Below are 15,607 nucleotides of genomic sequence, written 5' to 3'. Positions count from 1 at the left end.
TGCCATGTGCCACTTTCAGGTCTCTTCATACTGCTGGTGTATTTAATTTTTTGACATAGGGTGCAGGCAGATTACGGGCCTCACATAGCTGCTGCCAGGCCCCTAATCTGCCATGGGCCCCTATATACCGCCTCCTCATGCTGCTGCCAAGTCCAGAGTCTCTCATGGGTCCCTGTACGGCCTCCCATTGCTGCTGTCTCCATCGCCACACTCTGCTGCCATGTGCCACTTTCAGGTCTCTTCACACTGCTGGTGTGTTAAATTTTTTGACATAGGGTGCAGGCAGATTACGGGCCTCACATAGCTGCTGCCAGGCCCCTAATCTGCCATGGGCCCCTATATACCGCCTCCTCATGCTGCTGCCAAGTCTAGAGTCTGTCATGGGTCCCTGTACGGCCTCCCATTGCTGCTGTCTCCATCGCCACACTCTGCCATGTGCCACTTTCAGGTCTCTTCACACTGCTGGTGTGTTAAATTTTTTGACATAGGGTGCAGGCAGATTACGGGCCTCACATAGCTGCTGCCAGGCCCCTAATCTGCCATGGGCCCCTATATACCGCCTCCTCATGCTGCTGCCAAGTCTAGAGTCTGTCATGGGTCCCTGTACGGCCTCCCATTGCTGCTGTCTCCATCGCCACACTCTGCCATGTGCCACTTTCAGGTCTCTTCATACTGCTGGTGTGTTTAATTTTTTGACATAGGGTGCAGGCAGATTACGGGCCTCACATAGCTGCTGCCAGGCCCCTAATCTGCCATGGGCCCCTATATACCGCCTCCTCATGCTGCTGCCAAGTCCAGAGTCTCTCATGGGTCCCTGTACGGCCTCCCATTGCTGCTGTCTCCATCGCCACACTCTGCTGCCATGTGCCACTTTCAGGTCTCTTCACACTGCTGGTGTGTTAAATTTTTTGACATAGGGTGCAGGCAGATTACGGGCCTCACATAGCTGCTGCCAGGCCCCTAATCTGCCATGGGCCCCTATATACCGCCTCCTCATGCTGCTGCCAAGTCCAGAGTCTCTCATGGGTCCCTGTACGGCCTCCCATTGCTGCTGTCTCCATCGCCACACTCTGCTGCCATGTGCCACTTTCAGGTCTCTTCACACTGCTGGTGTGTTAAATTTTTTGACATAGGGTGCAGGCAGATTACGGGCCTCACATAGCTGCTGCCAGGCCCCTAATCTGCCATGGGCCCCTATATACCGCCTCCTCATGCTGCTGCCAAGTCCAGAGTCTCTCATGGGTCCCTGTACGGCCTCCCATTGCTGCTGTCTCCATCGCCACACTCTGCTGCCATGTGCCACTTTCAGGTCTCTTCACACTGCTGGTGTGTTAAATTTTTTGACATAGGGTGCAGGCAGATTACGGGCCTCACATAGCTGCTGCCAGGCCCCTAATCTGCCATGGGCCCCTATATACCGCCTCCTCATGCTGCTGCCAAGTCTAGAGTCTGTCATGGGTCCCTGTACGGCCTCCCATTGCTGCTGTCTCCATCGCCACACTCTGCCATGTGCCACTTTCAGGTCTCTTCACACTGCTGGTGTGTTTAATTTTTTGACATAGGGTGCAGGCAGATTACGGGCCTCACATAGCTGCTGCCAGGCCCCTAATCTGCCATGGGCCCCTATATACCGCCTCCTCATGCTGCTGCCAAGTCCAGAGTCTCTCATGGGTCCCTGTACGGCCTCCCATTGCTGCTGTCTCCATCGCCACACTCTGCTGCCATGTGCCACTTTCAGGTCTCTTCACACTGCTGGTGTGTTAAATTTTTTGACATAGGGTGCTGGCAGATTACGGGCCTCCCATTGCTGCTGCCAGACATGTAATCTGCCATGGGCCCCCGTACCGACTCCTCATGCTGTGACGTTGCAACAAGGTGTAATTCAACCCTACATATGTTAGACCGCCTTTACGAACAGCTAAAGGCCATCACAGATTTCCTGATGTTAAAAGCGGATAAAGGTACTCCCTGTGTAACTTAGATGTCAGCCATTGTCAGCTCATGTGTGACACCTGCGCTTGCTCAGGCCCTTTGAGGAGGCCACGCTATTCGTGAGTCGGCAGGACTATGGGATGAATGAGGTCAAATCGGCCATGGGCCCCCGTACCGCCTGTTCACGCTGATGCTGGTCCCACAGTGTGACCTGGGTCCCTGTACGGCCTCCCATTGCTTCCACTCTGCCATGTGCCACTTTGAAATCTCCTCACACTCCTGCGGTTGTCCATTTTGTCATAGGTTGCTGGCAGATTACAGGCCTTCCATTGGTGCCACCAAGCCCCATATCGGCCATGGGCCCCCGTACCGCCTGGTCACGCTGCTGCTGGGCCCACCGTGTGACCTGGGTCCCTGTACCGCCTCCCATTGCTCCCACTCTGCCATGTGCCACTTTCAGGTCTCCTCACGCTCCTGCTGGTTTCCATTTTGTCATAGGTTGCTGTATGGCCTCCCATTGCTGCTGCCTCCACCGCCACACTGTGGCTCCAAACACTGGTTTTGGCCCCGTGACTGGCCAAAGGAGTGAAGTGTGCAGTGATTCTAAGATCGACGGCACTCATCTGCATGTCATACTGACAGACAGTATTATTTCTCTTCCCCAGCAGACTCCAAGGGCATTTAAATTAAAGGTACAGTGTTCTGCACTAATATTAAGTCTCTCTGAAGCCTAGAAACACCCTTTTTTAAGTTAAATTCACAGCGAATTTATTCGACTCGAATCGAATATTGTCCACGAATTCGCCGAATCAGTCGAATCGAATTTTTCATTTCTTCGCTCATCTCTAACTATAACCTCTCCAATGCAGAGCAATTTTTAATTCTGTCCTAAATTTTTAAACTCACACATGAATTCTGGAATCCTTAAGACTACAAATGATCCTAAAAGACAATATGTCTACATTGTATAATCTTCTGAATCAATAAAAGGGCAGTGGAGCTGTCAGTGAGCCATTGAATTGTAGCCAAAAATCTAGGACCCACAAAAACACAAAAAAGAAGCATATTATCCAATTGGAACCCAGTTAGAGAGATTTAACCTAGAGTTTGCACATCCCTCATAGGACATTGTCTGAGGTCTTCATCTCATGTTATTTACATATCATATCCGGGTATTCTACATATCAACTTGTTTAAACACTCATTTGTAATAATTTTAGTAGCTGTGAAAAGTTTTCAACAATTTGTGATTAAAAAACTTTTTCCAAAAATCTCAAGTGGCCAATTTGTGCAAGGAATGTTCATAATTAGAGGATTTGGATTTGTACAGCTTCTCTACGTGCAATCACACTGCAATGGTCCCAAGCAGATTAGAGATATCCAGAACTCTCATTGTCACAAGACATTCTTCTGTCTTTGGCTAACTATAACTGCATTTTCTCTAAAAACAAAACATTTGTCTCTGTAGCCTATAAAAAATGCTAACAACGCGTTACATTAATTGAAGGAAAATCCTATTTCCAGCAATGTGCTCGAACCCTGTATTTGTATCTATCTTTGAGGGGAAACAAGCTGTTACTGACCACCATGGGCCAAATGAGTAACCTTTCTCCCAGAAATGGATTATTCAGCACACATCATGATGTACTCAGGCAACATTGCTAAAGAGAGGATTTCACAGTCTGTACTGAATGGTACTCATATGCTTCCAGATGTGTGATTCCTGACACAAAAAGTCATGTGACTATAATTTTCAAACCTCATTGCACTCAGCTGAAAATAAGGATCTTTATCCTGGATGTTAGCTCAGTAAATTGAGCCTAATGTGTGTATATGACAACTGAAATTTATCATATAAGGGAATGCAGCCTGTATGCATTGGTTGATGCGCATCTGCACTCATACTACACCACATGCTGATATGCATCTTTAGAGATGCATACAGTAATTCATGTGCAATGACCAAAAAAAAAAATGCCTAGAAAAATTTCAGCACATTTGTTCCTTGATAAAAAGGTGTTAGCAGAACACGATAATATGAATATATTGAGTGCAGTGAACAAAGCAGGTAACTGTTTGTATTTTTTTTACCATTACCTGTAATGTTTTTGTCCTTTCATAGTCAAACAAAAAATATTACCTTGTTACTGCCTGAAGTAAGAAACAACATACCTCCCCATTCTGCAACAGAGAAAAGCAACAAAACATTATTGTACATTTGTACATAAAGAATATATACATTACCATTTTATTTTACACCTTATTGCTGACGGTAACCAAAACAGTGAAAAAATATATAAAACAAGAGCAAATGTATATTAAGTTAAACTCCTAATTTGTGTGGGATGCCCCCGCCCCCCCCCCCCCCCAACAGACAGAAGTTGATTGACTCTGCTGTGCATGTTTCCCTATGAAATGGTGTAGATAAGGGTGTGTTCAAGCCCTCCACTCAGGTTTCAGATTATACTCTCTATGATCCCCTCTCTATGCTGTGCAATGTGTAATGTTAGATCCTCACCCCCTGGCTTTTGTTGCTGAAGAAAAACCTTTGATCTGTGTGTTTTTGGAGAGTATAGAGGAGACAGGGCTGCATATAAACAGGTACAACATATGTTGGAAAATTTGCTTCATCTCTGTCTATCAACTGAGACTCGTCACTTCACTGAGTATATATAAGGGTCTACTTTAAAGTGATATTCAAGAATAATAACAAACATGTCATACTTGCTCTGTGCAGTGTTTTTGCACAAAGCAGTCCCAATGCTCCTCTTTTTTGGGTCCCTCGTCAGCTTTCCTGGGTCCTCTTGCAGAGTGCGCCCAGAGCGAACAGCTTGCTATGGGAGCTCCCAAGCCCCTGTTCTTCATGTCCATTTACATACAGAGCATGTCTCAGACCTGTCCCCACTCTCTCCTCATTGGTTCACTGGCTGTGATTGACCTTGGCTCCTGCTGCTGTCTCAGCCAGTGAGGAGGTAGAGTCCCGGAACAGCTGAGGCACTAATGCATATCACTGGGTTCAGAAAGGGCTAAGGAAAGTATTAGGGGGGCTGAGGGGGCTGCTGCACACAGAAGGTTTTTTACACCCATAAGACTTTACAACTAGTGATGGACTGAACACCTCTTATTCTGTTCATTCAAACATAACAAAAGTTTGACTGTGAACTTTGAACAGAGGGGATAATTTACTAAGCGGTATCTTACCGCACCTGAGTATGCGGTAAGATACCGTACACTTACTAAAAACATTTTTTATTGTTTCAGCTGTCAGCGGGGTTTAAAAAGAATTGGTGGCTTTGCCTGGCAATTAAAAAAAAAAGTGTGGAGTCACCCCAAACTTTTTTTAAAAATGGCATGTGGGTCCCTCCAAAATCTATACCAGACTATTATCCGAGCATGCAGCCCAGCAGGTCAGGAAGGGGGGGGGGACGAGCGAGCACCCCCCCTCATGAATCATACCAGGCCACATGCCCTGAACATGGGGGAATGGTTTGCGGCAGGGGGCTCCCCCCAAAGCACTTTGTCCCCATGTTGATGGGGACAAGGGCCTCTTCCCCACAACCATGCCAGAGGTAGTTGTGTAGGTCTGCGGGTGGGGAGCTTATCGGAATCTGGAACTCCCCTTTAACAAGGGGGCCCCCAGATCATGGCCTCCCATCCATGTGAATGAGTATAAGGTACAAGGTGCCACTACCCATTCACAAATAAAAGTGAAAAAAATGTCCTCCAAAGTAGATCCAACAACAATCATGATGCCTGCTGTCACTGCCGACCCAAAAAAAGAAAAACGGTCCACTCTTTATGCTGGCTCCTGTGCCGGGATGACAGGTCACCCCCACCCCCCAGTGGCGTCATCATGACCTGTGGTCAGCTGCATTGCTTTGGCCAATCACAACGCACTGTCATGGTGCAGTGCATTGTGGGCGTGGTGGGCGAACACACAAACATACAGCCCAACACTATTTACAACCACTTTAAAGGATAATATGACAAAGGTTCTTCATGCCAAATTGTTAGCTCTAGTACATGACAGAGCAACTCAAGAAATGTACTGCTAATACTATCCATAAAAAATGAAATGGTGTAAAAGTTTACTTGATTTACTTTACATCCCATTTTTACCTAATTCTTTGAAGCCAGGATCACTGAGACTAATTTCAGTTAAGGCAAACATCCAGTTATTAAATAATCCTATTTCTTCAATGCAATTATTGTAAACAAAGTAACCACTAATATAATTATCTACTACACCAAAATTGCTCAAGCCCTTTTGATAAAAAAGGATGTAGCACGTATCCATACCTGCAAAAAACATATGACCAGCACCAAATGTAATAGCAATGTGATACCAAAAAGTGGCACAATAGACTAAACAAGTCCAAGAATAATGTTAAAGAAATGTCCCAACACATTTGGAAGCATCAGAAGAGCAAACTGAATGTAGTACCACATCCTTTTACATGTACAAAGAAAGTCAAAGTGCATAACAACTTACATTTGTGGTGTGAATTATAGTATTATGTTACCAGGGATGAGCCAATTGTTTAGTGTGATTCCAGGTTCGGACCAAACTTTGGCTGTTCTGGCATTCGGATGAATGCCCGAATGCTTGCCTGTTTGTCCCAGTTCAGTGGGAGTCAAGCATAGAAAGCGTTTTTTCTACCACTTCAATATGTGACAGCTTCTCACTGTCAATGGTTCCTAAGGAATCAGTGGGTACTTGCACCCACCATGTCCCTAGCAAGCACCGTCATCACTTGCACATTTGCTTACATGGCCAGGAATCCCCAGACATGTAAACAAAGTGCTGGGGATACTACCCAAATAAGTGTGTGGCCCCAATACACAATGTCACACCAGAAATTAATATAACAGAGGTTGAAAATATACTAATGCTCTTCAAAGAGATAGGAATTCTTCCTTTTATTGCATCATCACCAAGAAACCCTCAGCTTAAGCACTGCTGCTGTCCAAAGTCAAAAATACATACAATATTGTGAAATGATGTAGCACCAGTGAATATAACAAAAGCACACAACATATATAAATAGTGATCAATGTGACGATCATGAAGTCTCCCTTATATCAAAGTCCTTATATAGGTGTCCGTTAATGAAAGAGAGAAAAGCTGAGATCCTGATGATCACTGCTAATCTCTCAGGTGTGCCAGTTTATGAAGCGGAGGAGCGAAGAACATTTTCTTCTCATCACAGGACACACCCTTCTGTCATGAACGTTTATAGAGCTGGCCAGTTTATGAAGGTTAGTTCTGGAGATCTCACTGGCCATCTCTTTAAAATATCTCCATGTGTCACATGCCTGATGAAAGGGTCCTTCGAGACTCCGAAACGTTGCCTTGCTGTAACTATGTGTTCGTTCATTAAAACTTTTGGACCCATATTGGTGATCCTCGGTGTGTTGGTGACATTCTCCCTTGCTGATTCTGTTCAGTTCCAGCCAATGGTCGCTGCAGCACCCACTTAGACACACAGCCATTTTTAACGCAGGAATGTGTGCGTTTGGATTGTACTCTTGCATTGAAAAAACACACAACACTCCATGCCCGAAAATGGTTCAGTTTGGCTTTTTTGGTCCTTTTTAATGCACATTTTGGTGCAGTTTTTAACAAACATTTTGCTACTTTTTCAACACACATTTAAAGAAAAAATGTGAGTTGAAATTTTTATGTGCATTTTGGTGCTTTTTTTAATATGTATTTTGGCAAATGTTTTTTGTGTGTGTTCTGGAAACGCATGCAAAATGCATGCCATGTTTGTGGTGCCATTATTTGTTAATGGCGCCCAAAAGTTGCTAGCAGATGTGCAGTTTGCCAAAATATGCATAAAAAAACAAATCAAAATGCACTTTAATAAAGTGGCAAAATACATGCTAAGAAAAGTGCCAAAATGTGTGTTACAAACCACACCAAAATGCATGGTAAAATAACCTGTGCCAAAATGTGCGTAAAACACCTAAATGTGTGTTTAGAAAAGCACCAAAATGCACATTAAAAAAAACCACATCAAAATGCATGTTAAAAAAATACAGCATGTTAAAATACAGCAAAATGCACATAAAGTAATGCTAAAATGCACAATAAAAAGGAGCCAAAATACACATTTAAAGAATGTGCCAAAATGTGCATTAAAAAGTACCAGTGGTCAGTGTTTATTATTTTTATGTCACTGCATGGCCTTTTTAACTTTGGTTTCATTGTTTAAACTCAGGTGATCTGTAATCACACAATTATCTCAGGAGATCACAGGCAGCCCCCCCCCCCCCCCCCCTTCTACACAGATCTCAGCTGTTCTCCTTTTCTCCTTCTGAGAATAAATGTTCTCTGCTTTATAAACAGGGGGACAGAGGAGAAGATTTTTCCCTGAGAACTGAAATGAGATAAATGATCTCTGCTTAATAAACATACACCATACTCAGATAAAAAAGATCTTCCACCATCCAGTAGATCCTTGTAGTGTAATGAAAATACAGAGTGCCACCACCCTAATCAAAAGCACGCTCACCAGACTATGATCTGCAATAAATACAGCAAACACAGCATGTTTCTTAGGCACAAATCTTCCACAAGTGAATGCACTTCCACTCTGGAATCCCTCCTCTTAGCAGCAAAAGGCAATTACCACTGGAAGAGATAGAGCTCATCAAGGAGCCAACAGAAAGCCAGTGATAGTGTTGTAGTTTAACCTCTTGGCGCCCACCAAACGCAAATATATGGCCTCCTGGCATCTGGGCCTAGACGCCGAGCAGCTGCACATTTGCGTTCTATTAAAATAAAAGCATATGTGCTTAAAGCACGCGCCCTGTGTGCTCACAGCACACACATTCGATACTCACAGAAAGGTCCCTATCTCCTCTTTCGATTGGGACTTTTCCCGATCTTGTGACCACTGTGACAGCGAATCACGGCAGTCACATGACCCTAAAACCCTGCCCTGCCTCCAGGCTTCTGGAACCCTTAAAAGGCCAGGAGGCGCCGGCGCCAAGGGGTTAAATAAAGGCCTATTGTAGAACAGAGCCAGTCATCCAGTTAAAACAATGCAACAGTGAAAAAACAGTAAAAATTCACGGAGAGTGCCACTAATGACCCAGAATCATGCCATGGTGTGATGTCAACACTGAGACTCAGAGTAATGCAGGCCATAGACGGGTCGAAAACCAGCCGTTAAAAAAAAAAAAAAAAAAAATCGGCCGTTCAATAGGCCGACGTTACCACCAATGGTAAAAAAAAAACGTCCGATTTTCGTCCCGTCTACGGCCGGCATTTAATTACTTCTGTCCCTTGCAGAGAGCTCCGCTATTATATTTGACATGAAAAAGTATTGCGGTTGCAACAAAGTATCCATTTGTATCAATTTCGGATACAGATGTTTTTATTCGGATACAAATAGATACATTGTTGCAACCGCAAGACTTTTTCATGGCAAATATAATAGTGGTCTGGAATTCTTCTTTTTCTTCTTCCTTTTCTTCTTCTTTTTCTTCTTCTTTTCTTCTTATTCTTCTTCTTATTTTTCTTTTTCTTCTTCTTGCAGGTCACTGCTCATGCGCAGATTTTTTTATCGGTAAAACGATCGGCCGATTTGCCCATCATTGCCAGGAAAATCGGGCGATCGGCAAAATCGGACGATTTTTTCCAACTTTACCGATAAAAGAAAGGTGCCAAAACCCCGACAAACGGCCGACCAATTAACCCACTAATGGTGCGAAAATCGGCCGATTTTTTTTTGACCCGTCTATGGTCTGCATTAGGCTACAGCGAGAGTTGCCTTTTGCTGCTGCCTAAGAGGAGTGATTCCAGCTTGGAATTGCATACACCTGGGGAGGATTTGTACCTGAGAAACATGCTGTGCCTGCTCTGCTTGTTACAGCTTTTGGTCTGGTGAGTGTGTATTTGATTAATGTGGTGGCATTAGGTGTTTTTGTAACACTACAAGGATCTACTGGATGGTGAAAGATCTTTTTTATCTGAGTATAAATGGACTTTGATTTAAGAGAGACCTCACATTTGGCACATTGAACACTGCTTATTTACTTGCATGTTTTTGTTATATCCACTGGAGCTGCATTTACACTGCACGATATTGTGCATTTGAAGGTTTGGGTATATCAAACTTTGTTTGCCAGTGGCCACACGTGTTATCAAAGAGCAGATTCATTACAAAACATTTATCACCAGCGCACATAGCCTGATGTAAAGCAAGTTTGCTGATGACTTTTATTTTGACTATAGTTCTATTTATGTGAACACTGGTAATCTGGAATACAGTGTAAATTAACTTTCATGTATATATACTGTATTTAGAAAATCACACCCTAACCAACCAATATAGAAACATTAATCCGTAAAATAAAAGACTACTAAATCGCTAAATCTTACTCATGTTAACACTATGCAGGAAACACTTCAGAACATCATGTTTCTAGTGCTTCTGACATGTAAGCAAACAATAAGATTACAGGTTAAAAATAATTTCCTGGTTAGAATCCAAAGGAATTAGAATAATATTTGTTGAAAGCCAACTGTATCTGGACAAATGTGGAAGCTAATCTTGTATTCTCTACTTGTCATTTTGTTACATTGCACAGTGGCATTGCTATGGGGGTGCGGGTGTCGTGTGGACCTCACTGGAGTGACACCCGGGTGACCCCAATGGTGAGAGAACACACAGAACTGTCAGTACAGAAAACTCAGCTCCTTCCCCAGACATTAATTCCCATTAATTCTGCCAGCTGCTGGGAATTATCGAATATTACGTGGTCTGCTCACCTGAGGCCACACACAGGGTCCAGCAGCAAGTACCGACTCGGTACAGGTTAATACCCCCCCAGACCCACCTCCATTCGCAGCAAGCCCAGCCCCCGATGTGTCTGCCTCAGCCAAAGACTGGTGTGATCCTGGTTATTTCAGTGCATTTACACTATAGCCTCGCCCCAGGAAACAGCAAGCTCTCAGGTGCTGATTGCTCAGGATGGGCCGATAGGAGGCTGTGCTGGGCCATGCTATCATACATCATCCGAGCTCTCAGAGGTAGTCTCCCAATAAGAGGTGGAAGGCCGGGTGGATCTGTCACCCCGCCACTAACCCACATATGTGCGGCCCAATCAGCAGCCCGTGTGCTTCTGTAGTTACCTGTCTGGTGTAGAGGTTACCTGGGTGTATGTACACACTAAATTAGGGGAAGATTGGATGTGGGAGCTGAGAGGTTAGCATCTGTTAAATCATATTCTAGTACAATAGGATTTTTGTACTGAATTTCATACACATGAATGATGCCCCTTTAGATCTCTGTCAATTCACACGAGAACACATGTGAAAAAGGAACATTCTGTGCATTTTTCCTGCACAACACGGAAATGCGCTGCCCTTGCAAGATGCATTCATATGCCATTAATTGTTAATGACACCCAAATGCACTGTTGCAGGCTACCAGGGGGGACACCATGTTTTTTTGCACCAGGTGACGCCAACCCTAGTGATGCCACTGACACTGTACAGTATATAGGCATTCATATAATGGCTCCAGCTTTGGTATGCACCCTGCTTCTAAATGATGAACATAAAATAAATTGTATGCATTTTCATGACAATATAAGATAAACATGTTCTTACAATTCCAGGAATCTCACAAGCTGTCTCACGTTTGTTCTGTTCTGGATCACAATATATTCTCAGCTTTTGAAGTGTAAACTGTAAAACACAAAAATGGCATAAAATATTTCAGTTTTGTTTGTTAATTTGTAAAAATGTAGAACATTTTCAGTCAGTGGTAGATTAGCAACTGATTCTAGATTCCTGTGCTTTTTGATCAATTTTTATGGCCATTTTATGCACAAGGTTTAGCTATTGCCTTATTCAGCATTTCTATTTTTCACACTAATATAGTCAACTTATTCAACAAGACCTAACAATGTACATAAAACAGCCACATCAGTCATTGGCCCAGTGAGTAACAGACCACCATTCACAGATGCCGATTAAAGCCGTCCAAGCAGATATAAAAACACACCAATCAATGCATTTAGGCATTCATTAAAAAATAAAGAAATATTTGCATTTACTATGAATTCTTGATTTTCACACAGTATCAGTTTCTTGTTATCCTCTGTACATACATTGGAAAAGTGACCAAGAGGCAGCACCAACACCCAATCAAGTATACTTCATGAGCATATGCTGACAAGGAACATACCAACAAGAGGTGAGAGCAGTGAAGATATACAGATGTTGCTACTCCATCACTGTCCAATCACAAGCTGAGGGCTGGGAGGTGACCTACCTTTATTGCTTAATTTTAGCAGAGAAACGTGAGGTCCGACAGTAAAGGCTGGCAGGGTGGTGTAAATCTCAGGCCTGATTGGTCCAAATTAGAAATCATTTGACAGGTAAAATAGCTCACCTACTACTCTTAAGAGCCCCCAGTCCTTATGCAAGCAGCGGAATGGCTCCTGGGAGGAGGTTCTTGCAAATAACTAACTGCTTTCATGGATTGATACCAGTCTGGAAGTTCTGGCATACCTTTGCATGCAGACTGCCCCAGGTGACATCCATATTATTATTATTATTATTATTATTATTAATAATAATAATAATATTAAGAATAATAATAATATACAGGATCTATATAGCACCAACAGTTTGCACAGAACTTTACAATATGTGATTTTGAGCATGCAAACGCCAATGAATGAAAAGGGCAGGCCAGGGACAGTAAGGCTTGGTAGAAAAGGCCTAAATGATATTGATTGTCTTCCAACCAGGAAATGAGGTGAGCACTATCTGCAGATTCTAATGCACACTGTGAGAATTTCACAATGGGGTGTATTTACTAAAGGCAAATAGACTGTGCACATTGCCAGGTGCAGTTGCTCCAGAGCTTAGTAAATGAGGTAAAACTTCACTTTATGGACAATACCTAATCACATGCTAGGAAAATTAAAAAAAAACAGCATTTTTGCTTGCACATGATTGTATGATGGAAGTCAGTAGAGCTTCCCCTCATTTACTAAGCTCTAGAGCAACTGCACTTGCAGAGCACAGTCTATTTGCCTTTAGTAAATCAACTCCTTTGCATAGCGGAATTATAGTAACCAAATTCAGTACAGGACAGGGGCCTGTACAACAGTGCAGGGCTGAAGGTAAAACCAATGTTCAGCTTTAAATCAAGCCATTTCTAACTTTTCTAGCTGCTTTTATTGTGAAGTTATTCATTTTCAAAGATTCTGAAATTTAGTTTTCAGTTGGGGCTTACTGAACAGCTGCAGTGTTTTTTGTGAGCTGGCATTTGCTACTGTGGGGCATTTTTTATTTTCTGTACTAATATATGAACGATTCACATGCTGCCCGTTGGTTTCCAAGGTCTTTTGTCTCTGTCAGTCCTTTGTGTGGCCCCATGATGACATTTGCCTTTCCTCAGCTCCTTGAACAGACACCCTGTGGCAACCTTCTTGTAATCAGTAACCACTTATTACCACTCCCTCCTTTTGGAATTGGATTGTTCTTCAGCTAAATATTAACTCTCCTGATCTGGTGAATGGAGATTCACGAAACGTGAGAAAAGGTTTCAAAAAAAGATTGCCAATGATGTAGTCCAGTCATCTACAGATGTTTGTTATTATTCGTTAGTTATTAATGATGAGAACACCCAGTTATTGACAATAGTGAATTTTGAGTATTTTTAATGTGTTCTGAATATGGTCAATATATAATAAAGTATTTATGTTTTTTACTTTGTTATACATCATTTTCTGGCATTTCTTGGGACAGTTCCTTGGGCATCTTTTATATGTACATTAGGAACAATACCTAATCACATGCAAGGGAAATTAAAAAAAGTCAGCATAGCTTCTCATTTACGAAGTTCTTGAACACCTACATTTGCAGAGCACAATAATCAACCCAACTGTGTAGTGAAATCATAGTAAGAAATTTCAGTACAGGGTTGGGTCTGTACAACTGTGCAAGACTGAAGGTAGAGCCAAAGTTCAGCTAAATCAAGCCATTTCTAACATCTCTAGCTGTTTTATTATTATTCATTTTCATTCTCTTCCGGGCTGTCCTATGCCTGTTTGTTGCCCAAGTTGGAGAAGCTGTATAGCTACGAAAGATATGCCTTGACCTATTTCCTAAACATTTTTGTGAGTTCTTTTTGATCAAATCTGTTGAAGCATTTTAACTTCAGCTTGTTCATTTAAGCTTTGACGGTAAAAACTAGAAGCTGGCTTCTATGCAGAGGTGCAACAGATTTTACATGCTCTAGTTTTAGTAAATAACTCCCATATGTATATGCAGTAAAGCATGCTTGTTATACTCACTGTGGAATCTAAGGGGTTAATCCTCTGCATTGTGTAAAAAGGCTATTTGATCCTGTCTTCTCTGATCCTCCCCTTCTTCCAGTGCCCCTCTCTTATCTCCTGATAAGATATTTCCTGTGGAGTCACTCTGCACATGCTCAGATTGATGTGTATTGCTAGAGAGGGTTTTTTTCTTGGGAGAGTGCATGTGATCAGCACAGGGCCAATCAGCACTGTCCAGTCAAAGGTCAAGGGTCTGCATCCTCCTACAGCAGAAATAAAACTCCTCCTATAGGCTTTAACCAGTGCTCTGCTGAACACTGATAGAAGTCACAAGACTGCTCTAACTGCGGATGAGAAAAGGTATTTATCAGTTTATATTTACTAAAATAATTGCATTTCTACGTTCTGTGTGCTGTGGGAAACCAGATATAGTGAATGCAGGGTTCTGGGTTTAGTAACACTTTAAGGGGTTAAAACTGTTACTGTGTATTCAAATGGTAAAAAACTGTTACTGCCACTGTTCAAGTATGGACAGTGTTAGAAATGGTCTCAACTCTCACAGTGACTATCATCACATTATGTAACTGAACAGTTTTCAGAATGCAATGGTGGTCGTGATATTGGTCCTTTAAATTAACTACCACAGTTTATTGTTTCATAAGGAATTAATTTTGTTTGCCCTTTGTGGCTTATAACATGCACATAAACATAAGGATGCTTTCAGAGCACACTTCACCCTGCCAAAATGTTTTCCCTGTGCTTTCAGGGGCCTCTGCATTTTACTCACTGATAAGGGTAAATATGTTCACAGCCCTAAAAATAAAATGCAGACTAGGAATGGCTAACCAGAGCACTACAGAATATAGTAAGACTTACAGAAGGAAAGTCCTGAACAACTTGTATATCATAAATACACAAATGAACAAGACACTTTTATTCAGTTCTGAAGGTGCCTAAGTCTTCATCAACTGTGGATCTATAGCGTGAAAGAACATGATTAATTTTGCACAACAGCTGTTTTTAATTTCTGAATATATCTGGTATGAATTCATGTTCTCAGACAGTAAACTAAGCATACTGAGCAGCAATGTGTAAGCAGTGAGCTATGTAAAGTAATGCAAAAACCAAAGTATTGCATAAGTGACAATGTAAGGGTATTTGTAGCAACGTCTGCTATAAATAGCTTCTGATTAAGAACAGATAAATCAATTAGATAGCAATAAATTGTCTCACTAGGAATACTTGTCATTGTAAATGTGTTTTACAAGGAAGACATGTAGTAGCAGTAATAAGTTAGTAATAAGTTAGATCAATTATCCTGTTTTTTTTTCTGAAGCAAAAATAGCCTTAAATTGAAAGTTATTTT

At 42.3% G+C, this 15,607-nt stretch overlaps 1 protein-coding gene across 1 annotated transcript in view; it reads right to left on the bottom strand.

Moving 5' to 3' along the window:
• COL21A1 (collagen type XXI alpha 1 chain) overlaps positions 1-15,607 on the bottom strand; it is a 276,488-nt gene that overhangs the window by 145,876 nt on the left and 115,005 nt on the right. The window contains exons 7-8 of the mRNA XM_089694136.1: positions 11,558-11,635; positions 4,105-4,113 (exon numbers count right to left, since the gene is read on the bottom strand). Of these exons, the coding sequence (XP_089550262.1) occupies positions 4,105-4,113; positions 11,558-11,635 (87 nt within the window). The remainder of the gene's footprint in view (positions 1-4,104; positions 4,114-11,557; positions 11,636-15,607) is intronic.

Source organism: Staurois parvus, unplaced genomic scaffold, assembly GCF_062004578.1.
Source record: "Staurois parvus isolate SC_StPar_1 unplaced genomic scaffold, SC_StPar_1.0 ptg000652l, whole genome shotgun sequence".
Lineage (NCBI taxonomy): Eukaryota > Metazoa > Chordata > Amphibia > Anura > Ranidae > Staurois > Staurois parvus.
Note: the sequence above shows the minus strand (reverse complement) of the source record. Positions and strands in the feature narration are given on the sequence as shown.